Source organism: Rattus rattus, chromosome 6, assembly GCF_011064425.1.
Source record: "Rattus rattus isolate New Zealand chromosome 6, Rrattus_CSIRO_v1, whole genome shotgun sequence".
Taxonomy (NCBI): domain Eukaryota; kingdom Metazoa; phylum Chordata; class Mammalia; order Rodentia; family Muridae; genus Rattus; species Rattus rattus.
The window spans coordinates 25,368,070-25,392,442 of NC_046159.1; the positions used below are offsets into that span (position 1 = coordinate 25,368,070).

The window sequence follows — 24,373 nt, forward strand, 5'->3', positions numbered from 1 at the left end:
GAGGAGTGATTATGGGGTCTGGCCTCAGGGCCAGGCTCCTGAGATTGAAATGGACAGAGCAAGTCTCAGAATGTGTCTGCCTCAGTCCTGGCAGACTCTTGTCACAGCAATGGAACTGAACACTGCTCTTGCAGATAGACCTGACTCAGGCTTTGGCCTCCAGTCTGTCTGGGGCAACTCTGCGCTTTCCTGTGTGACCTACAGACAGACTCCTCAGACCAGGTGGGAGACCCAACCCCACTTATCACAGGAGGTGGAACCAGAACACTGGCCCTGGGGCATCAGCTCGTCCCAGCCCCTACATGACCTGCCAGACCTGCTTTGCCGATTACATTTGTTTCCTGAGCTCATGTGTCCTTCCTGACCTCTCTCCATGGGTGGTTAACAAGCTTTTCATTCTTGTCAGATCCAATCGGCCCGCATTACTTCAGTGAGCAGCTAAATCAACAAAGAAGCAATGTGAATTCGGTCACCAGGGAGCTAGATATGTGAGCAGAGAGAGTGGCAGAAGCAAAGGTTGTCGGTCCCTCAAAGTGAGGTGACAGCAAGTGAGTCAGAGAGCCCTGGAGGCACCCAAGAAGGGGAAGACAAAGGAGAGGCCAAGGACAGACCGGAAGAGGACAAATGAGCCAGTGTCCACACAGACGTTACCTTCCATGGTCCAGACGCCAATGAGGCACCAAACCTGATTTCCAGGGTGCTCTCTAGGCTTTGTCAGAAATGAATAAATAAATGAATGAATAAATAAATAAATAAATAAATAAATAAATAAATAAATAAATATGTTTTTCTAAAAAGGAGTTCTGCTTTCCTCTGCCACAAGGGGGCAGAAAAGAGCTCTGTACTGACCCCAAAGCAGGAGCCTGGACTCTTAACACAGCACCCAGCTTCAATGGCAGGGTTTCTAAGAATTCCTCTCTTGGATCTCTTATTTTCCTCACTAGCTGATCCAATGAGGATTAGCAAGGTATACATAACAGTCTAGAAGGAGACAGGAAGGGCTGCCAGGAGCCAGAGCAACTGAAGTACATGGAGTCCACAGATGCACCTTCTCAAGAGAAGAAGGTGAAGGCTCAGAGGCAACCTGAATGGAGCTCACACGGGTGAGGCTGGCCATGGATCGTCACTCTAACTGGACTCTGGGTGATGTTTATCTATGCGTTCTTTCTTGGGAGTAATGTTCTGTACCCAGGACGGAGTCTTAGGGACCCTATTCCCTCACCTTCCTTCTCTTCTGGAAGCCTACCATGAACTCATCCAAAGCCTGCTTTCCTGAAATCCTCAGAACCCAGAGGCTATGCTGTAAGATTTAGCAAGTGGGAAGGAATGGTTGGGAAGGGACCAGAAAAAAAAAAAAAAACAGGGAAGGAAAAGAATGAAATGTGTGTCTGTGTGTGTGTGTGTGTGTGTGTGTGAGAGAGAGAGAGAGAGAGAGAGAGAGAGAGAGAGAGAGAGAGAGAGATGAAAGGAGAGGGGAAGAAACAGAGAGAGAGGGGGAGAGAGAGGGATGAAGGAGAGGAGAGAAGGGGTGGAGGGAGAAGAGGAGAGGCAGAAAGAGAGAGGGGAGAGAGGAGGGGGAGAGGAAGAGCGAGGAAGAAGAAGAAAAGAGAAGAGGAGGAATAGAAGGAGGAGGAGAGGAAGAGGAAGAGGAAGAGGAAGGGGAAGGGGAAGGGGAAGGAGAAGGAGAAGAAGAAGGAGAAGGAGAAGGAGAAGAGGGAGAAGAGGGAGAAGAAGAGGGAGAAAAGAGGGAGAAAAGAGGGAGAGGGAGGGAAAAGAAGAAAAGAAGAAGAAGAAGAAGAAGAAGAAAAGAAGAAGAAGAAGAAGAAGAAGAAGAAGAAGAAGAAGAAGAAGATGATGATGATGATGATGATGATGATGATGATACTCCTGCCTACAGACCTACCACCCAGGAAAAGAAGGTAGAGATCCGAGAGAAGTTTGGTAGGTAGAGGCTAGATGGGAACTTAACAAGGTATGTTCCCAGTCCCAAGCGCCTGCATGAGGTGACCTCCCACCCACACAACAGCTGAAGTGGAGTGAGACAAGGAAGAGGCACTCGTGTAGTAGCGGGTGATCCACACAGGCTTGTTAACTGCTGCAGGGGTGAGGCTGGAGGTTCTCCTCAGCAGAGAGCAGCAAGTCCAAGGAAGGTCTTGGGCTCTGAGAGGCTGCATGACCTTGAAAATATCACTTTGCCTTTCTGATTCTTCATTTTTTAAGTCCAAAAAGTCAGGACATTGAGTTCAAAAGTCTTGGCAAACAGATTCCTGGAGCACACCTGGAAAGGACTGGTAGGTGACAGGCTGTCCCAGCCAAACGAAGACTGGCAGGGGTGTCCAGAGACCTGGGAGGTCTCAGCAGGGTGGAAGAGAGGTTCTCCCTGGGAGGAGCTAGCCTTGACCAGGTTCCTGGCTCTGGAGTCGCCTGGCCTCTGGCACTCCCTACAAATGTGTCTCCTTCTCCCAGGCAATGAGTTCTTGCTTGACTGGAGCGGTGGAACAGTTTTGAGCAGAGGAGCCATCCTGAGGTGAACGCCTCCCTGGCTGGGGCAGACTGGGATCTGGTGTGATGAGTCTTTGAAGGCGCTAAGGGTGAGAGAGGCAGGGAGTGTAAGTACTGGGGTGGGCAGGAGGAGGCTCTCTGTGGTATGTCCCCAGAAACAAAGTCAGACACTCAGGGCTAACCTCGGGGTGGGTGAGATAAGAACAGACAATGAGACGTAATTAGGAGTATGAACTTGAGCTCCAGATCTGACTAAGACAACCTAGGCGATCCCAGGTAACTCGAGTAGCAATTCCATCCCTCTGTCCCCTCACTCTCCTCATTTGTAAAATGGAGGTAATGAGACACCTTATGACACAGTTCTTGGCACAGGGCAAGTGATAAGTTAACATTATGATTCTCATTACTACCCTTCTAATTACTATTATTATATGCCCCTTTAAGTATCTTCTCAGTCATCTAAGTGTCACATCATTATGTTAGTTTTTGGTGTGTCAACTCCCTCCCCTTTCCTGCCTTGAATGTAGCTGTGGTGATGGGCACTGGGAATCTTGACCTCACCATGACCGCATGACCATGAGACATGACATTAACCATTAAGCACTTTACTCTTGGCTAGCTGGCCTTCAAGGTCAACCTGATGTCAGATTCTATGAACCTAAGATTCCAAAGGCCTGGTCTTTAAAGGCCCCAAAGATCTCCATACAACCCCAGGGCTTCCTTATCTAGACAGCTGACATGATCCTGGCCTAAGACTCCCTCGGGGGCCTTCTTCACTGGGTCCCCTCCACATCCATGGCCACCTACCTTCTTGAAGGAGCCCTGGGTCTTCAGGAGGGTGATGATAATAAAGAGCGGTACACAGGCCATGGAGGAAAAAGCCAAGAGCCATCCAATGGAGTATCCCCAAGAAGGGTATATGTAGACATTGTTGTATTTGAGAGGTGTATACTTGCTCAAGGAGAAGAAGAAGGTGGCCTAAAAGGGAGAGGGGCAGATGTGAGACAGGAGCCACCCCGAGTCCCTCCCTGGTTGCACCAACAGCCAAGGACAGAGGAGCACCCAACCACACTGAGGGGCATCTGAGACAGGACGGTTCTGTTGAGCCATCGGTCACAGGGTCTGAGGCGGGTGGCGAGCATAGGTTTAAGAAGCTCAAGACAGACAGGAAGAGGCCTGCCGGAATAAGTGGGGCTGTGAGAGAGGGCTGCAGCAGGATGTGGATGGATGAGAGGCCCAGTAGAAAAGGAAGAGTTTGGGACCAGCTCCTCTGCTTAGGCTGCAAAGAGCTCTCAGAGACCAAGCCTTCTGCAGACAAGAGGGAGACATCGCAGTGGGTAAGTGCGTACCAGGCAAAGACCAGGGGTCAGGAAGAGCCAAGAGATCTTCACCAAGGGCCATGGCCGATAGCCAATCATGTCCTCCACGTTGTCATAGAAACGATCCGCCCCTGAGCCAGCAGAGTGAGAGAAAAGGTGAGAACCAGAGGGAAAGACTCCCACTCCTCCCCCGGGTCCCAGCCGTGACAGAAAGGGTATCATGGTGAACGAAGGAGTGCATCCTGGCCTCAGAGGAGCAGCAGCAGCAGCGGTGGCAAAAGCTACTACCTCCCCACAGGCTGCTGAAACAGCCTCTGCTGTCCGGTCTAAGGGTGAATAGCATCTGTTCTATGCTCACAGGAGTATCCAGGCCTAAAGAGCCAGCCCTGGCAAATCTTTACTGACCTGTATGGCAGAGGGGAGAAAAGCCAGAAAAGTACCAGGAATAGAAAGAACAGTGCTCCTGATTCCAGGGCTGTGGATTCCTCACACTGGGCACTGCCAGGTTGGGTTTCGCTTAGTGAAGGCGTCGACTGGCTTTGCTTATGTCAACGTTCACACTGGCCCTCTTTCAGGCAGAACCAGTCTCCGTGGATGTGAAGAACCATTCACTGGTGGTCACGAATGGGGGATTCCTCTAACCCATGCTCACTGCCTGCCCAGTGACCACTGACACTTGAATGCCAACCTCAAGGGGCTACAGCTTTGACTTCTAAAGGCCCAAGCTCCAAGACCAATACTGTCAGGAGAATGTCTGCCTCCTTGATGAATTTATGCGGGCCTTTGAGAACAAGAGAGTTAGACAGATATCTAATGCTTGGGGTGGGAAGAAGAGTCAGCTCCAAGGACAGGAAAGGAACACCAAGGTCGTGAAGTAAGACCCTTCCTGATCAGGCTTCCTCTGTGACCCTAATATGGGCATCTACTTATTCTCTCTGCTCTGGGCCTTGTGACATTAGCATTGTGCCCCCACCTGTTGCCGAGGAGCCTGCAGACCTGGGCAGGAAATAGCACCTCCATTTAGTAGCTGTGCAAGCATAGGCTGAAGAGTGTCTGTTCTGAGTCTGCCTTTTCACTGCATAAGGCCAATGTGTAGATCTTGAAATGCCATGTGACCTGCACAGTGCAGTGCCTGCCCCCCCCCCAGCTGTTGCTAATTATGACAATGGCTTAGACATTGGGGCACTGGGATTGCAACTTAGGGATCAGTGTTGAGGGACCTAAGCCATCCCTGGAAGTCCAGACACGACAGAATCACCTCCCTGCAAGAAAGCCACTTATAATAATAGCAACAGGGACAACTGTTTTGAAGGCACAAGGACTGTCCATGGAGCGCTCAGTGTTCAACAAAGCTGGCACAAGTGGCTTGGCTGTTGGAAAGACAATGAAGGAATCTGAGGGTGGACATGGGGAAAATGTCAGGCCAAATGGCCCTAAAGGTCCCCTCTGACTGGAATGTCACTGATGGAGGAAGCCTGTTTTGCCCTTGACTTAAGTCTAAGAGAGACATTGAGCCTCCGGGTATGTCTGACAGTCCTAGGAAAAGGAATCAGGCCATCCCAACCAAGACACCCATCCTGGACAGAGCCTGCCCTCAGCAGCCCTGGGGCACCTTGTTCCGTAGCCACTCACCGTACACCCAGCCGATGCAGATGACCTCAAACAAGGAGAGGAAGAGTAGGCATATTCCGCTGGAGGCGTAGTAGTCAAAGAGCTGGAAAATGTACATCCCACCCTGCGGAGGAGAAGGGAGCTGAGCTTGGGCTAGCACCTGCCTGGACCTGCCCTGCCCGGCCCCACCCTGCCCTGCTCTGCCCAGAAGAGAGGTTTTACAATTACCAGGAGTCCATGCAGCCTGGTTCTGCCATCAGGAACTATCATCAGCCTCACAATAATCTCTAATACTCTCGAAGTTCTGGGGGTACGAGACCTATGATAGTGTATTATTTATTGCCCAGTATCCCCTCTTGGTGGAACTAGTACCCTCACTCCATTCCTTTTGGGTTGTGTTAATCCTCTCTAATATTGTAAGCCTAAGGAAGGGTCTTAGCCTGAATACCTGTCTGTCCAACTCAAGAAAAAGCCTGATTGGCTGAATTGGGAAAGGCACCAGAAACAGCCTTCCTTGCTGTCACAGAAGGAAATGTGCCTAGGGGCCAATTGGCCTGAGGAAAGGGACACAGGAAGTAACGTGCCCAGCGATGTTACAGGCAGATTCACGCGTTTCACAGAAACCGAAATAGATAGCTTAGACACAGCTGTCACCTAACCCATTGAGTCCCCCCTTGTGCTTAAGTGTGTGTGTGTGTGTGTGTGTGTGTGTGTGTGTGTGTGTGTGTGTGTGTGTGTGCTTCATTACAATACTTGATTCCAGTGTTCCAGTGAGCGGGACCTTCAACCTCACTACTAGAAGAGCACAGAGGACGTAAGCCCTTGGGCGGATGGAAAGAATGGTCCCCACGCTGTCCTCTCACCTCAGTGACCAGAAGGAGCCCCATCAGGTAGCACACGATAGCAACTGCGAGGATCAGCAGCTCCCGCCGGCCTCTCTTTCGGAGCTGCTGAGGAAACATATCCATGGAAGCAGTGACCAGGCACTCCATACAGACGAACTGTGGGCCAAGAGAGTAGGGGAAAGAGAGCTGTGCAGTCAGGGCACAGGGCTTGCCTGGCACTGCCCCTACATGACCCTGCTGTGCACTGGCCTATTTGTCTGTGTTGATGCTGGGGAGCAGAGGTAGTGGCAAGCCAGTTCTGCCCTCAGCTGCAACTTCACATCAAGGAATCCCAGGAGGGAAGGTTGAAAGAGGGGGAGGTTCTGCACCCCAGGGCTAGGAAGAATGGGGCTGGACCATGAGGCTGGGGACGAGCATCTGTGGAGCATGGTGGTAGCCCTTTCACACCCACCAGGCAAAAGGCTTGAACCAGAGTGAGGCCTCTGATCCATGGTCAGGGAGAAGACGCGTGAGGAAAAGTGCCACCAAGAGGAGCAGAAGCTGCGAGAGGGACCACAGACAAGATTGCCATACCTGACTGTCCAGCCCTAGAAATAGGAGCATGAGGAAGAAGAGGCAGGACCACAGCTGGGACAAAGGCATCATCGTCACTGCTTTGGGGAAGGCAATGAAAGCCAGTCCAGGACCTGCCGGGCACACAACACAGCTGGGTGGACTCCAGACCACTCACTACCTGAAAAGGAGCCCTCTCCTTAGCACCATGTGCACCCAGGAGTGCCTGGGGACATCTGTGGGCGTCTTGACATGCCTGTGAGTGCCATAAGTGTTTGCAAGGGTCTGTGTGCTGCCAGCATCAATGTGTATCTGCGAGCGTCTGTGTATGTATGTCTATGTGTGTCTGCTATTGTCCGAGAGCACTTGTGACCTTCTGTGAGTGTTTGTGTGCAGCTGTGAGCCTCTGTCTACAGGTGTCTATGTCGGCACCTGTGTCTGTGAACATCTGTGGGGTCTATGAGATTCTGCGCCTGTCAGCATCTACATGTGCCCTGAGTTTATGTGAGGATCTGTGTGTATCCGTGAGCACCTGTGAATGTGGATTTCTGTGATTTTTATGTGCTTCTGTGTTCATTTACTAATGTCTGAGTGTGTGTGTGTTTATACATATGATTCTTTGTAAATGGCTAAATTCATCCATGTGCTTCTGTGAGCATCTGTGTGTGCTGGTGAACATCTGAGCATGGACTTCCATGATCTTCTGTGTGTATCTATGTCTGTGTGTCTGTGAACATCTGTGTGGGTGTTGAGCATTTTTGAGTGTTCACATGAGTATATGTTTGTGAGCACTTCTGTGTGCCTATGTGTGTAGGCATGTCAGTGGATGGAGCTGTTTAAAAGGAACAAGTACAACTCTGTGCTCTTCCTTAGGATTACTTGGACATTCTCTCTCTCTCTCTCTCTCTTCTCTCTCTCTCTCTCTCTCTCTCTCTCTCTCTCTCTCTCTCTCTCATCTGATCCTCTCCTCTTTCCCATCTTCTGCTTACTTCTCTCTCCTCCCTCTCTGCTCTCTCACGGTTCTAAAAGCTTTGTTTATGCCCCACAACTTCCCATACACATACCCCAAGCTAAAAAAATAAAAAAAGGTCCCTAGCTCTGTTTTGGAGACTCTCCCCTCTCTTCAGGAGGGGTCTGTTCTCTGACCCTCCTTCCCTAGAGTCCCAAGCGGCATGTGGAGGGTGTCCCTTACCTGACTCAGCCACTTCAGAAATGGGCACGCCCTGCTCCTGAGACATGAAGCCCAGGATGGAGAAGACAACAAAACCAGCCACGAAGCTGGTGGCACTGTTCAGGAAGCAGAGGGCGATGGAGTCCCTGTGGGGATACGTGAGGTCAGAGATGGGGAAGAAAAGAGAGAGAGGAGAAGAGAAAGGGCAACCCAAGAAGGAGCGATCAAATCCAAGATGGAGGTAAAGGAGGGTAAAGGAGGAAGACGGGGTAGAGAAATGGAAAGACAGGAAAGAAAGATGAGGAAGCAGGGAGCGTGATATGGCCCCAGCGAAACAAACACCAGATGTCAGGGCAAGAGGAGAGAGACCAGCAAAGCCAGGGAGAGAAGCCAAGTCTTGGGAAGTTGTCCACAGAGCCCTGCTCAGCTCCCGTGGAGGCGGGGTTGGTAGCTCCCGTGGAGGCAGGGTTGGTAGCTCCCGTGGAGGCGGGGTTGGTTGCTCCCGCAGAGGCGGGGTTTCTCTCCCGCGCCACACAGGCAGCTCTTACCTGTAGCAGTTGTTGTGGTACTTGTTGTAGCTGCCCAGGGCCGTGAGGCACCCCTGGCAGATGGCAAAGGAGAAGAAGATCTGGGTGCCCGCATCCATCCACACCTACATGAGGCCCGAGAAAGTGGTAGAGGCAACCAGGCCTAGAGCTGTGGCTAACAGAACGCAACTCCTCCCTACAGCACAGCCCACCTCTTAATGTCCCGCACAAGATCGTGCCTGCATCCTACTGCCCTGTAACTTGTCCCCCTTCTCTGATGCCACCTTCCCATAGGCAGGACCCGTTTCTGCTTTGGCTCTGGGGATACTCAGGAAGTATCAAGTGCCCGTGGGCTATTTCATTCCCACTGTGGATCTAGGAGCTCTCTGGCCTAAGTCCCAGGCTGGTGAGGGACACACTGGGGATGGGGAACTGGGGTGGGAGATGGGGTGCTGAACCAATTCCTCAGATGACTAATATTCAGAACACAAATATTGTACCTGTGCTAACAATGACCGACTTTTTCCTTAGCACTGCCCCCTGTGTGGACACAATAGAACAACTATTTGTTTAAAAAACAAAAACAAAAGAAAACCCTGATGTTGGTGGCAGGTATAAGCAATCTAGAGATGCTTTAGTGAACCTGGTAGTAAGAGGAGCTTGGGTCAGACACAAAGACTGATCCATTTCTAAGGAGAGACCTGAGAGCCCGTAGGTATGGTGTCCTGACAATCCCCCCCAGATACTATGTATATTTAAAAGTGGACATCACCTCAGTGTCGGAGGCTGGGGCTCAGGGTTCAGCAGGGCAGGGAGATGGTTCATTTTCTCCACTGTGCTAGGCCCCAGCACCAGGCAGTACCTAGCTCTGAAGAGGCCCTCGGGATATTTTTGTTGAATAAATTAGGTTTGGCGGGAAGATTACACAGGCACTGAGATGACATTTAAAGATGAATTTAATAGCAAGGAAAAGTGCATAATATAATTTACGTCAAAAGGATCTGCTTTTCTAAATGAAATTACCTCAGTTGTGTTAATATATGCACACTGCCTGGTGTGGGGAGGGAGAGGAGAGGAAGTAAACTAATATGCTAATGGCGTGGTGGGATTTCAAACGACTTCCATTCGTGTTTCAAACAGTCCTTCTAATACCCAGTTCTTTACCAGCTAACATCTATTTCTCTTAAACCAAAGGAAAAGCAATTGAAGGCTTTGAAAGTTCTGTATAGTCTGAGAAGCACTTGTAGCCGTTAACAATCCCCTTGTGGTGCCCACCTGGGGGTCCTTGAGGCGGAGCAAGTCTGGCTTCAGGTAGAAGACGATGCCCTGGTAGGCTCCAGGAAGGGTAACACCCCGGATCAGGAGAATAATCAGCATCAGGTAGGGAAAAGTGGCTGTGAAGTAAACAACCTGGAAGACAAGCAGGCAAAGCCACCTCTGGCATGGGTGCACGGAGGCAGCAGCGGGGAGCTAGGGAGTCTCCAGTGGTCATCCTGCCCTGCCCCTGCCTGTCCCACATCCAACGGGGAGCTCATACAGTCAGCTGATGGTGAGCATATGAAACTTTCCACACCTCCTGTTACACATTCCAGCGGGTCTTACTCCCCAGCGGAGTGCGATACACATCAGCAGGGAGGGGAGGAGGGGGAGAGGGCAAGTGGAGAAGACAGAGAGGGGACGAAGCTCCCAGCCCACAACTTTTCAAAGAGGACTTTAAGTCCAGAACCTGGTCCCTTCCATCCACCATCCTGGGTGCCGTTCCCTAAGCCCCTGAGAGTGGGTGCCTCTCCAGGAGGGAGGTGGCCAGGTTTGCTGGCAATGTGTGGGCAATCCAGATTGTAATTGAGGCAGCAGCAGTGGCCTGTGAGCATCCTGGAGACTGAAAAGGGATCCCCTGCTGTCCTGACCACGTTGTGTCTGTCTGTTGTATCTACCACCTCCATCACTCTTATCTCTACTTTTGTGGCCTCTTTGAACCACAGCCCAGGGAAGAAGGAGTATCACCATTGAGTTGTGAAATGTCCCCAACATGGTCACATGTTGAACATTTAGTTCCTAGCTAGTGGTGCTAAGCTGGGAAGTTGTGGGAGTTCTGGACAAGGATGGAGATTGTTTCAGCCCAGCTCTGCTTCCCACCCAAACTCTCTGCCTCCTGGTCACCATCATGTAATGACCGGCAGCAGCAAGTTCCTACCACCATAGTCATGATCCACACTCGCCACCGTGACTACACTCCCTGGAACGCCACGCTGAAATCAACCTCTCCTCCCTTAGGTGCTTAGCTAAATCAGAACACTCGGGGCCACCAATCTTGTCTTTGAGAAGTAGGAGACATCATTCCTGGATCATCTCCAGACTGGAAATGAAGCTCAGGTCTGAAATCTCACTACAGAGCAAGCCCAGTGCTGCCCATTCTTGACTTAAGCCCCTTCACTGATTGGCACTTACCACCCAAAGACAGTTCTCTTTGCTAATTTGTATGGAAACTCTTCGTCATGACCCATTTAAATACAACAGGCATGTCATAAGAATATGTGACCCTGTCATACATTATGGAGACAGATACACAGATACAAACATGCAAAGAAGAGTAGGAAACACCCCCACCCCCATATTGCTAATGGCTTGGAAACCAATGATCTCCTAAAGTGGGACTCTTATAGTTTATTTTGCTCTAAATAGTACTTAGATTAAACAGATCTTTTGAAATCTCTTGGGGTGGAGGGGGAGTCTCCCCTTGTTTTGAGCTAAATCCCCATGTTCCTGCAACTTCACCTGCTCTTATATAAATATATATCTCCTAACTGCTCTTTCTGTACTCCCAGAGGGCCTTTCAAGAGTGACCGTAAGTACTCACAAGGACACAGGATACCTTACCTTGCCCGTGGACTTGACCCCCTTCCAGATGCAGAAGTAGCAGATGATCCAGGCAAGCAGGAGGCACAGGGCCAGCTCCCAGCGCAGGGACCCCAGGTCATGGATGCCTGACGTAATACCCAAAACCCGTCTCCTAAGGGATTGGGAAAAATAAGTAACCAGTCAAAAACCCAAAGGGGACAATCTGCCTCTGTCACCAAATCTCCTGTTTCAGAGCTGACCCAACAGATAACACTCTCTAGGGCTGTCCCATCTCTGCCCTCCCCAACCTCTCCATGGTCATGCCGTGCTCCCACCTGTGGTCTGAGTGCCCCTGGCTGTTAAAAGACTAAACCACTGTAATCCCACAGGTATCTGTGTCTAACTCATCAGGTCTCTCTGTTTTTTTTTTTGTTTTTTAAAGGAGATACAGAGAGAACAGAGGAGAGAGAGGCAAGGGACCACTGAGCTAAACAACCCCCAGGTCTCTCTGTTGTACAGAGACAGAGAGACAGAGAGAGAGAGAGAGAGAGAGAGAGAGAGAGAGACAGACAGAGGAGAAGACAGAGACAGAGGACAGAGACAGAGAGACAGAGAGAGAGGACAGAGGACAGACAGAGGAGAAGAAGAAAAGGAGGAGGAGGAGAAGGAGGAGGAGGAGGAGGAAGGAAGGAGGAGGAGAAGAGGAGGAGGAGAAAAAGAGGAGGAGGAGGAAATGTAAGCATGTGGAGGGAAGTCAGAGATGACACAGGACCAGAGGGACGGGATGGAAGTGTGCTACCATCTAAAAATGAGGGTGGAGATGTGTTTGCCTAGGAGAGAGCTCAGATAACCCAGAATGGGGGAGGGGACAGGGCGTGGGCAGATAGGAGAGTACTGAATGTGTGCAGAGTAAATCGGTGTGAGGACACAGTAGACCGCAAGGAAAAGCAGGCAGTATACACGGCCTGTAGGCATGGCGGTGTACATCATCATGCAGAAGAGTGAATAGTGAGCCCATCTGCGGGGTGCAGATGCTAGTCAGTGTCAAGCTATGAACTGGATACCAATGAACACGGTTTAGAAGAGCGACACACAGCCAGCCGCCAGAAGATAATAGAGGTGTTTTCTGTGACTCTGTGGACGGAGGACCAGATGTGTGGGTGCAGTGGGGTATGCAGATGGCGTAAGAAGACAGCCATGAAAATGAGTGGATGCAGAGTGGAAGCAGACATGTGAAGGCTTGGGATGAGTATGAAGGTATGGGTAGTAATCAAGGCTGAGTGTGAAGGCTCCCTGATCCCTAAGTGATATCGGTCCAGTGGGCAGAGGTAGTTGTAGAAAGAATGCAGAGTCTTAAGCATGCACCACTGATGTTCAAGTTTGCATAATCCAGACATCTCTGCTCTTAGGGCCCCTGGCACATGACAACCAGGCCCAGGACCTACTCCCAGAATTCCATGACTGGTGAGGTGAAGTTCTCAGAGTAGCTCCCGGCTCTGGTCGATGAGTGGTTCAGAAAGTCCACGCAATGTTCTGTAGGGGACAGGGTAGGGAATGTCTATCAGTTAGGGACCAGATGAGGAAAGATGCCTTTGCCCTCACCCTCTGACCTATCAACCAGACCATCTCACCATTTCTAGGCCCAAGAGATTCCTCAGGAGTCAGGAGATCAGTGGGACCCGCTCCTCCTCCCTGTATAGCCTGTGTCCCCTGCTCTTGTTCCCGGTGAGTCCGACCATTCCTATGAATACACTGAAGTCCTCTAGACCAGTATGGACCGCAGACAAGCGCAGCCCACATGGGCAGCTCCCATCAGTAGCCTGCCTCTGGCCTGCCCATTGTGCCACTCTGGTTTTTCAACCTCTGGACAAAGAACCTAGACCTTGCACTGAACTTCCCTCATACTGTTCTCAAGATGGACTCATTCTTCTCCAGTCACTCTGTAATTACCGTACCGCTTCTCTCTACCCATCATTGATTCATCAACTTCTACCACAGCCAAGCCAGACAGTGTGGGGTCCTTTCTGCCCTTACCTAGTATTGACAGCATTTGACACGTGACAGGTGCCCTGGAACATTTACTAAACGGAGGCCTGCTGTAGCTATGTGACAGCCCCACTGCTTCCAAGAATGGCTGCTCTACGGCGACCCAGAAGGGCCAGCCCATAGAACTGAAAGCACAACCCACAGGGTTCAGCTATAAGGCACGGACTGCGATGAGCTCTGGCCCCAGCCACCATGGACCAACCTCATGAGCAGGGCTGACACACAGATACCTGTGTTCCAGGAGTTGGTACAGGTTGTCCAGGGAAGCTCCCAGGTGAAGGAGCTGAACAGGTAGAAGAGAGCCCAGGCAAGGATGATGATGTAGTAGATGTTCAAATAAGACTCAATGACCACAGATGCTATGCCAATGCCTGCGGGAGCAGAGAGAGAGGGCTAAAGAGATCAGCATAAGCAAAGAAGGATTTCACAGAGGGTCTGCGAGTCGGTCACATGTGCCCCTACACCAAAGTCCCTTTCATCTTCTCGAGGAAAATGGAGTAAATTCATTATCTTACATATGGTCCCATTTCAGGGCTAACATTTGCTTCTCCCCTCCCCCTCTGTGTCTGTCACTATCCCCGTCTCCAGCTCTAGCTCCAGCATCTCCTGCCTGACTGTCACCATCATACATCACTTGTAAATTGAAATGTGGCAAAGCAAGAGGGAGCAGGGCAAGAGCATTGGAAGCCGCGGGGGCTGTGGCTAGAACCTGGTCTCATCGGTGGAAACATGCTGGGGAAATCCTCACAGTGACCTTAGCCGCAGTGCTATGCTGGGCTGTAGCCCTATTAGAGGGCTCCCGGATACTATGAGAGGCCAGCTACGGGCCCATGAGATATAGTTTGCAAATAGCCTTGCCGTTCCCCAGTCTTTGATCAGGTAGCCAGGGTACCCAGTTCTTGTAAGGTACACTCAGTTTGCTTCCTTTCTGGACAAATAACCCAGGCAGCCTGGTCCCTGGTAGTCCTTTACAGACTAGCATGAAGAATGAGCCCTCTCTGCATCCGAGGTGTAAGGGGTTTCTCAGAGCCAAGGAACCCCTTGGGCCCTCTATTGCAGCCCCGGAACTGGCTAAGCCACTAAGGGAAGCTGGTAAAAGATACCTCGGCTGCTTGTGTCCACACTACAGATCTACAGAGAAGAGTAAGCTGTCCCTAATAGAGGCAAGAAGAAAGGAGCTCAGGGAGCCCTGGTTTAAACTGTCCGTGAATAGCCTTCTTTATCTGTGGAATGAGGTCATGGGAGGCATGGAGGCCGGGGTCATGGCATGCTCACAAAGTGCACACATGAACACTGACACAGCCAGGTTCCACAGATGCTGGCTCTCATCAGCAACAGCATTCTTGTGCCCGTGAAGTCTTTGGAGGTCTGTTTGGGTCACGATATAGAGTCAGACGAGAGACATTACTTTCCTTGGACCAGATGAAGGTTAAGGTTCAAATTCCTGGCTGTATCTTCCAACAGCCATGTCTAGTTTGGTACCTAGAATTCTATACTGTTTCTCTTGACACGCCCTTCTCCCTGGGCATCTAAATTTTAGCCTCAAGAGGCTGATTTCACATAGCACAGGGCAGGGGAGTCTGGCGAGTGAGTCTGCATGGACAGTGAGCCTAGGAACAGGAAAGCAAGAACATTGACGATGAGTAGAGGTAGGCAGCACGGTAGGTCCAAGGGCAGAAAGGGGGAGGTGGCACTCACCTTGGAGGAGGGACAGATCTTCCTCCAAGCAGTAACACTCCCCTGGCTGCTATACTGACCCAGTGCCACCTCCAGGAAGAACACTGGGATGCCACAGCTGAAGAAGAAGATGAAGTAGGGGATGAAGAAGGCTCCTGAGAGGGAAAGAAAGGCACAGTCTGAGCCACAGCTGCTCCCAGACTGTGAACCCCCCTCCAGCATCTCTGCCCTCAGCCCTCATTTCTTGCCTCACCCAAGACCTACAGGGTCTCCCTCTGCCCCGCCTATGCTAGCAGGGGTGCCCAGCAGAAGATCCTGACACGGGCCCCCAAAAAGTCAGGCAAAGTCATTGGAGGAAAAGAAATGACACTTGAGACGGAAGCTCAAATAAACGAACTATTTACTGTGCTTTACAAATCAAATCATGTATTAGTCTTAAAGGGAAGCATTGTGCTCTGCATAATTCCATATGCTTATTAAATTATCAAGATGGCTACATTTTAGAAGCAAACAGACAAAGCCAGCTTAAGAGCATTCTTTTCTCACTGACTGTTACTTTCCAATCCCTGGGCTGTCTGGTCTGCCCGCCCTGCAGCAAATCCTACAAGACCCTGCCGAGCTGGAGCTGCCGAGGTCCCTCCTGGGGAGAGGTTTCTTTTGCAGCTTGGCACTTTGTTGGTGCTTTCTGTGCGGGACCCTCTTCTGAGCTTCACCTCACAGGTCAACCTCCCACAGAGGAGATACTGTTCTCATCCCCCTTTACAGATAAAGAAACTGAGGCCAGGTTGAAAACACAAGAACAAAGGTATAGATGTGGAAACAAACACACCATACCAGGTATCCTAACCCTGAGGCTTCACTCACTCCTGACTATTACGTATGGCTACACCATAGTGACTCTGATGTCATCGCTCACACTGAGGAGGAAAACCAGGGAGCCCAAAGGGGAAGAAAGCACAGAGTAGGTATATCCTTCCAGAAGCTTCCCTGCCTGCTGGCCTGCCTGTTTCCCTCCATCCATCCCTCCCTCACACCCTCCCCATCTTTTGCAGGTTGACAGTAGGATGACAACCCAGGGTCTCCAGTGCACAGCGGGCAAGTGCTCAGCCATGGAACTGTACCCCAGTGCTTTCTTCAGAATCTGCTTGGTTCTATCGTTAGCTAAGATCTCACTATGTCGTCCATCTGGCCCTGATCCTATGGTGTTCCTGCCTCAGCGACCCAAGTACTGGGATTACAGGCCGGCCCCCTCTCTATAGATTCCTTGTGAGCACACACATTTCTTCTTCACAAAAATTACAATATGTTATTCAACCACCGCTTTAAAATTCATATCACAAGCCTCTTCATGTCGACAAATACGTGACACCATTTCAGCACCCGTAGAATGTTCTAGTGCGGGGGACAGTATTTTGTTGGTATTTTAACACTGGACTTTCAGATTTGTGCTTAGTTTTGTTTGTTATGGTGATAAATGCCCTCTTCCTAACACACTTTTCCAATTTCGCTCCTCCGTACAGATTTCGTTAGGCATAATTGCTGAGGAATTCCTCGTTTCCTGGTGTATATGTACATGTTAAAGTCTACACAGTGTAAGTCTATACATTTTTCATAAGTGGACGCTCCCATAGCACTAAAGTGTTTCCGGTGCTGTGCGTCTGCCTCCAGAGCTTTATCGTCATCCTAAGCTGAAACTCCGCATGCATTAAAGATGAGCTCTGCCTCTTCTGCCCCCGTGGATGACATCCTACTTCCTGTCTCTCTGAATCGCCTACTCTGGGCATCTCACATGTAATACGTGAACGGAACCATAACATTTATCCTGTTACACTTGCTTCATTGGTTGTACCTTCATATTCACTCGTGCCATAGCCAGCATCATGATTCCCTTTTCAAGGCTAACTAACGGGGCTGGAGAGAGGTGGCTCGGCTGTTAAAAGATACGCCGCTCTCACGGAGGATCTGGGTTCAGTTCTCAGCACCCACAGGGCAGATCACGACTATCCATGAGTTCATTTCCAGGGACACCCTCTTCTGACCTCCATGTGTACCAGGCACGTAGGGAGTGCATATACACACATGCAGGTAAATAGTCACTCGTATAAAATAAAATAAAGTTGAAAGAAAATGTTTAAATAAACGAAGACTCACTAATGCCCCTTGTGTACAGATTCCACTCTTTGAAGGAGGGCCCATCACAGGAAGTCCATGGGGGCACGTGGCTCACAGGCCCTTCCCTCTGGGGCTGGACGGAGGCTGGTTCTGAGTATGGGACAGGGAATCCCTGGCACATGGCTTTCTGTTGAGCTTCCGACACATCAGCGCTACAAATGTCCTGCTTCACACGGGCTGATCTAACACTAGCCTGGGAACAGCGCCTGGCCACAGCTCATGCCGTGTATCCAGCCGTGTGCAGAGGCTGCCTGACACTGTCCGTGGTGACCTTAGCCACTGGGGACTCAGCATGAGGCTATTTCAGACTCTCCCTTCCTCTGCTCCGGCCTGCTTTAGCCAATGGCCTGGCTGCTGGCTCTCCCCTGGACCTCAGAGGCAGCAATAAGATGTACAGGAGGCTCTGTCTGGGATGAAGCATTTCTTAAGGATGCTTCAGTTAAGGGACTCCACTTTCTCACAGCCAGAGATGACCTCATACTAATTCCCTCTTATTTTTCTACTCTTTCGAAAGGCTATTCTTTCTGTAGGGCTGTGTTCATTAACGAATAATCAATGAATCTGTCTACATATTTTAATAAAGCATGAACTCTTATCAAGTAAGGCCAGCAGTCAGAGGGAGGTGGATCCTGTTATCACAAGGAGTTAGAACTCTTCTAGCCTAAAGCAAAACAATGACATTTGGGTTCACCTATGACGTCACGTTCTCATATAAATCTATTCCCAGCTTGTCTGGAATAAGTGAAGAACTAACCCCTGGTCCTTCTTGTTATTTTTTCTAGAATCCCTAAAACCAGTGACTCCAAGGTGGGAGCCCAGGCCTTGAGTAGCCTCTCTTGTTAAAGAGGAGATGAAAGGGTTAAAGAGGAGAGGAAAGGGTTGAGGCGAAAGCCCATCTTCCCAGTCATAGTCAGCCCCTGGTAGCCTTGGGAGAACACTTCCAGAATCATTTTGATGTCAAAACCCACAGCGTTCAAGCCTCTCGCATAAAAAAGGACAGTTCTAGTTACAGGACCCAGCCCCAACTTTCAGCTCACGTTAACACGTTAGACCATCCTGTCAAGGGAGTGGTCTGAAAAGGCCACGTAACTCTTAATGCAGATGCAACTTCTTTTAAAAAATATTTTTGATTCACAAGAGGTTGCCTCCACCAATGGCAAACCCATGCCAAAAGGTTGGACATACCTACTGGATATTTATCAGCTTAAATTTTTTAAAAAGGGGTTTAGAAGGTTTTTCTAAACGCTGGTTGTCTCTAAGTGTGTTTTCTCTTCCTGGAGCAGGTGCTGACATTTATAATAACAATAAGTCATTTGTGCAGGAAGAACCAGCTTCCAGACCCAAGAATGAATCCCACCAGTGACACTTCCACAGTCTCATGTCCGCTTAGATGCTGCCCAGGAGACCCATTCCCTTTCCTCTCTGTCACTCCACTCATCCCCACACCACGCCATGTGTGTTTCTAGCCTGTGATCTGCAGCCTTCATCAGGATGCAGCACAGACCGAGTTCTGGCTTGCATGTAGAACAGAGCCATGGCTCACGAGAGGCCTGCGGTCACGAGAGCTGAATGGATGGACCAATGAATGAACCCCACTAGCCGTTATCATCCACAGGGAGTGATACAGAAGCTGAAACACCCAGGCCTCGTGCTTCTGCTCACTGCCTCACTTAAATCTCACCTAGTCCTGGATATTGTATCACCCCAGTCCAGAAGGAAGGAAACGAGACGACAGAAGGAGGTGGGCCCCAACAGGAGTCTTCCAGATTTATGGCTGCGCCCCCTTCCATCTGACCACACTTCCAAGGAAGGAGTAGCCCAGCTGGCACCGTACTTCCCACCACACTGCCTGAGCATGAACTCACCACCTCCATTCTTGTAGCAGAGATAGGGAAACCTCCAGACATTGCCTAGCCCAATGATCTCCCCAGCCACTGACAGCACAAACTCCATCTTGTTGGTCCATTGGCCTCGATCCTTCACCTGGTCCTTGTCTTTCTGGTCCATCATCTCTCCCTCCTCAGGGACCCAAGAGACCACAGGACACCCATCTTCATGGACTGTAACCTTTCTGTCCATACTGGAGAGGGAGACCCTGTAAGGTAAGGCAGGACAGTGAGAGGTAAAAACCTGGTGAGGGAAGAAGAGGACTGTTACACACACACACACACACACACACACACACACACACACACACATACACTCATACTCATTCACACACAGACACACACAATACTCACACACACACACTCATACTCATTCACACACAGACACACACACTCACAGTACGTACACACACACTCATACTCATTCACACAGAGACACACACAATACTCACACACACTCATACTCATTCACACACAGACACACACAATACTCACACACACTCATACTCATTCACACACAGACACACACAATACTCACACACACTCATACTCATTCACACACAGACACACATAATGCACACACACACTCATACTCATTCACACACAGACACACACACACTCATACTCGTTCACACACAGACACACACACTCACAGTACGCACACACATACTTATACTCATTCACACAGAGACACACACTCATTCACACGCACATACTCAGACATGCACACATACTAACACACCCTGCACACCCAACTCCCTTCACCCTGATTTTTTTCCCGCCCAGTCCTTTCTGTTGGCATATTACCTTTCTTCCCAAGCTCCCGATGACATTTCTATCTAAAGTGACAGTCTGCTCTCAGAGTTATGAGGCTGAGCCAACAGGGAGCAGATCCTAGCTTGCCAAGTCTTCGGCAGACAAAGCAACAGACAGAGCAGGCTTTCAGGGGTCAGAGACTTGCACAACACCACCCAGGGGTAGAGCTGTGATTAGAACCCCATTATAGCTCAGATCCCTTTTGATCTCTACAGCCGGCCACCACTCCAGCTGGCCCTTCTGTCCAGATCTCCAGTACACTGTGAATAACAGAAACCTGGCCTCTGGCCTCCAGACCAGAAGTGCTCATAGGCTGCCAGAGCAGCTGGGTTAAAGGGCAGGTGTGGCCGAGGTGGCTCACGGACCTTTCCTGAGCAATTGTGATCGATGGAGGCCTGGTAAACATGGGAGCTGGCTCAGTGTGGGCTCTGATTGGGAGGGAGGGAGAAGGTGGGGCCTCTAAGTAAGGCCAGCCAAGGACAGGATTGATATCAGGTCCAGCTGTAGACCTTCAAGGGAGGCTGTTTCTATGTCTGTCTGTCCCGAGAAACGTAGGAGATCCTAGGGCCAGGAGAGGTCACATGGGTGGTGATCATTTCAAGATGACCTCAAGATGCTGAGCGCCCATCTCTTACAAGAACAGCTTGTCAGGAGCCGCCCACTGTGGCTGCTGCCATTCCCTTCCCCCCGCCCTTTAAAATGTTCAGCACTCCCCAAGCTTCCACGGGCCACTGTCCATTCTGTGTTCTGTCCCTATTGCCTGTCAATCGCCAGGAGGTCAATTGCATCTGGAAGCCACTACGCTTGCCTTCCCCTCCCTGCCTCCATACAGCTGATCATCTTGATGGCACTAAGGACCTTACTCCCAGAGAAGTGCCAAGAAGGAGGTGCCTAGACTGCCAGGAAAGCTCTGTCCATTGGCCCTTGCTCCAGGGACACTCAGGGCCTACCGTGTACTCCACACTCCTCCAGGACACAAGGGAGTCTTTTAATGAAGGAAGACTCTATGTTTATTTGTTGGTCCTTTTAACCCAGGCAACAGCCCAAGCCCAAGTCCGTTAGAAAGGCGTGGGCAGGAGCCAGCTACGGTTGTGGAAAATTTTGAAGGTGATTTGGAAGGTGCAGGCTATCCCAGGAATGAAAAGGCACAGCAGGGTGAGGTCCTGGCATTGGGATTTTTTTTTCAGCTTCTTACTGCCAGCTCTGTGCAGGAAAAGCATAGGAAGGTGGCTGGTGCAAACTCCAGGCTCCAGCCTCTCAGACACGAGGGAGAAAAGAGGCAGGGAGACAGGGGCTCCAGACTGCAGAACCCCCCTATAGCCCACAGATGCTCAGGGCCGGGAGCAGTCAGTGAAGCCTGAACCCAGACTGAAACTGTTGGCACCCTGCAGAGTGGCCCCTGAATCATCTCCAAACGATAAATGACAAGCAAAAAAAAAAAAAAAAAAAAAAAAGACATAATGAATGAGCTGAAAACACCGCACGAGACAGGAAGTCAAGTTCACACAGACTTGCTAGTTACAACCATGAAAGGTCAACTTTAGAGTTCGTGTGGGACTAAAGACACCAAGCTCTTAATATCCCCTATCAAATCCCATTCTAACGGCCTCTGAAGTCCTGCATTATAGATGAGAAAGAGAGGCTCAGGGATGGGTACAACACGTGACACACAGCACATGCTCGGTTCAGTGGATCTTGAAATGCTGGACCCATTCACCAAGAAAAGAGCTAGTAGGGAGGACTCTTGCTTTGTGACTTAGGCAAATGACACCCCTTCCCTGAGCTTTGAGTCTCCTAGAGAGAATGACCCCTTCTCGACTGGGGTACTGGCAGAAGGGGAGGGTAAAGGTAAGGAGATGTGAGAAAGACCATACAGGCTGCCTAAGCCATGGGACAGCTGACCTCAGCAAGCCCTCACACCAGGAAGCCAGAGGAGGAGGGAGTGGTAGAAAACAAACCTTCCGCTCTCCCCACCACTGGAAGCTATTGCAAGGTGAACGGAGAAGAAGGGAAGACCCCGTGGAGAAAGCAGTAGAAGAGAGATGCATGATGGGAAAGACAAGGTGGGGGTGTCCAGGGGAGTAAACCCAGATCCCAGTCCAGGCCTAAGATTGAGGTTTATCAAGGATGAGAAGGAAGAATAGGACCTGAGATATTGAATGGCCATGGGCCATTCTATAATTTTCTATAAATAAATATAAAAAATATATTCATACAATTTATATTTGCATAGATATATTAATAGTGTATAAAATATATAAACATATAAACAAATATAAGATGAAAATAAGAATAAAAATAAATATAATTTTCTATGATTTTTCTATAAATAAAATATTGAGCCTGGGGAGATGGATCGGCCCTCGAGAGCACTGCCTGCTCTTGCAGAGGACCCAGATTCCACTCCCAGCACCCACATGGTGATTCATAGCTGCCTGTAACTTCACTCCCAGGGGGACTCCTCTTCTGGTCCCCTCCGTCTCCAGACATGGAGTGCACAGACACGCACGCAGGCAAAACATCCACATACATAAATAAACAGACAAAAATTCTTTAAAACATGTCTGAGAGGAAAACTGGAACCGCAGAATGAAAACAAAGGCAGGCAGAGGGAGAGGTGGCTCAGAGACAGGGTGAGCAGGCAGGGGAGGGAGGCTAAAACCACAGCACTGGACAGCAAAGTGAGTCTCAGGGAAGAACTGTCCAGGAGGCCGTTAGCCGTATAAACAAGCTGCACCGGGCTCCTCTTTTCTATTTTCTTTTTACTGCTTGTTAAAAGCACGGGGGTCGGTAGAGTGAGTAGCATATGTCTGAGAACTCCAGACCTCAGGAGCGAGGCAGGATGGTAACGTTCCAGGCCAGCCCAGCTCCACAGTCAGAGACGGTCTCACAAAAAACCACAAACAGCAAAGGACAACCACAGAAAGTTCAAAAAGACAGCCTCTGCCCCCAGGGTGCCCCTCCGCCTCTAGTCGGTTTGCTAAGAACGGTTCTGTGGCAGCAAGGACAACTTGTTCCCCTTCTTAAGCTCTGTTACCTCTGCAGCCACAGATCTCCCCTACAGGTTGTCCACCTGCTTTGCCAGGTTGGGTCAGTCTAGGGGAAGGGGAGGGACTTCACCATACTTGGGTGCCCTTGAGCCAATCCTGGGTTCTGTCTTCAAAGGACCAGAAAGTACAGTATTAACTCTCTTCTCAGGAGCTGGGCAGATTAGATGGAAGCCTACCCTGGTCCTAGGAGGCCCCTCCAGAAATCCTCCCCACCCCACATACTGCTAGGGTTCAACCCAGACACCATCACTTCCTTCTCCCAACACATCCAGCGCCACTTCAGCCCATACCCACATACCAGCACCCACCCCTGAGCACGCCGGTGCCATTCCGTCACGTCCCCTTGCACATACATACCTGTGTGCATGGCCCCAAAGCCTGGCTCCTCGTAGCCCTTCACACCTGCTAGGCAGCTGCGATCCACTGTGGAGGCCCACATCTTCTCCAGTCCCGCTCCTCAGACCCAGTCCCAGCCCAGACTTTCTGCTCTGGCCCTGGCTGATTAGGAGGCAGGCGGCCCCAACCTGTGACCGTTAGCCCGGATCCATCCACTCACCCTTCCTACCTCTAAAAACTGACAGCCCTCCCCTGGCAGGCAGACGGCCCGCCTCCCGGGGCCAGTTCCCCATCTGTGGAGTCTACTGGGGCTTGTCCCTAAGCAATGTCATTGTGTGGCTAGTGAGGGTGGCACAACACTCCCTGTGGCCTCAGGGGACCGCAGTTCCCTGCTTCCTGCCCAGACACACAGTTCTGCTCTGAGCCCTCAGCTCTCCAGACTCAGGAGCACTGACAGGAGGATAACCAGAGAGCGCTCCTGTGCATGCTTCCCACTCACCTGGCCTCTCAGCCCAGCAAGAGCTCCTGTTGCCAAATGAGTAAGAGTCTCCAGACCTGGAAGAGGAATTCTCACCTTCAGTGCTCCTGCTCCCTACCACAGCCCCACCCAGTGGTCCTGAGACAGATGGCCAGACCAGGGAACCGGGGCTGTAGAAAGTAAAGGAAAAAAAATACCACAAGCAACGAGAGAGATTGAGAAGTCTGTAAGCCTAAGTTACAGCATCCACCCTCAGGCACTGAGCCTCATGATCCTGTCTCTCTGTCCCCTCAGGCTCCCTCACTCCTGACTAGGGTCTTCCCAGTGGGCACTGTCCAGGACAAGCCCCCAGAGCCTTTCTGAACAACTGCCTCAGGCATCCCTACCTCCCCAGCCTCTCTCTTCCTGCTCCTGGCCCCTCACCCGTATCCTCACCTCCATCCTAAACACCGTCTCCTTCTTAGACAAGGCACACACACCCCCCTCTTACCAGAGCAGTGGGACGGAAGCCACCAACCTTCAGGCTGGACACGGAGGACCTTGGGAG

The 24,373-nt window shown here is 50.5% G+C and overlaps 1 protein-coding gene across 1 annotated transcript; it reads right to left on the reverse strand.

The window, feature by feature from the left end:
• Positions 1-2,064: 2,064 nt before the first annotated feature.
• On the reverse strand, positions 2,065-19,979 carry Slc6a12 (solute carrier family 6 member 12). The gene is made up of 15 exons (XM_032905751.1): positions 19,954-19,979; positions 19,126-19,355; positions 15,110-15,243; positions 13,642-13,804; positions 12,811-12,898; positions 11,405-11,537; positions 9,803-9,937; positions 8,549-8,652; positions 8,022-8,146; positions 6,851-6,963; positions 6,296-6,433; positions 5,454-5,556; positions 3,852-3,952; positions 3,310-3,480; positions 2,065-2,585 (listed from the first exon to the last, which is right to left on the reverse strand). Exons 1-15 carry the CDS (start codon positions 19,977-19,979, stop codon positions 2,442-2,444), a joined length of 1,908 nt encoding a protein of 635 aa, XP_032761642.1. The 3' UTR covers positions 2,065-2,441.
• Between the last annotated feature and the right edge of the window lie 4,394 nt (positions 19,980-24,373).

Bases quoted from the DNA above. Each gene is read 5' to 3' on its own strand.
- Slc6a12 (XM_032905751.1), bottom strand. From the start codon at position 19,979: ATGTCATCGGGAGCTTGGGAAGAAAG. The intron at 15,244-19,125 runs GTGAGTTCATGC...TTTCCCTCTCAG, and splicing joins CTGCTACAAGAATGGAGGTG to GAGCCTTCTTCATCCCCTAC. The intron at 13,805-15,109 runs GTGAGTGCCACC...TGATCTCTTTAG, and splicing joins AGATCTGTCCCTCCTCCAAG to CCCTCTCTCTCTGCTCCCGC.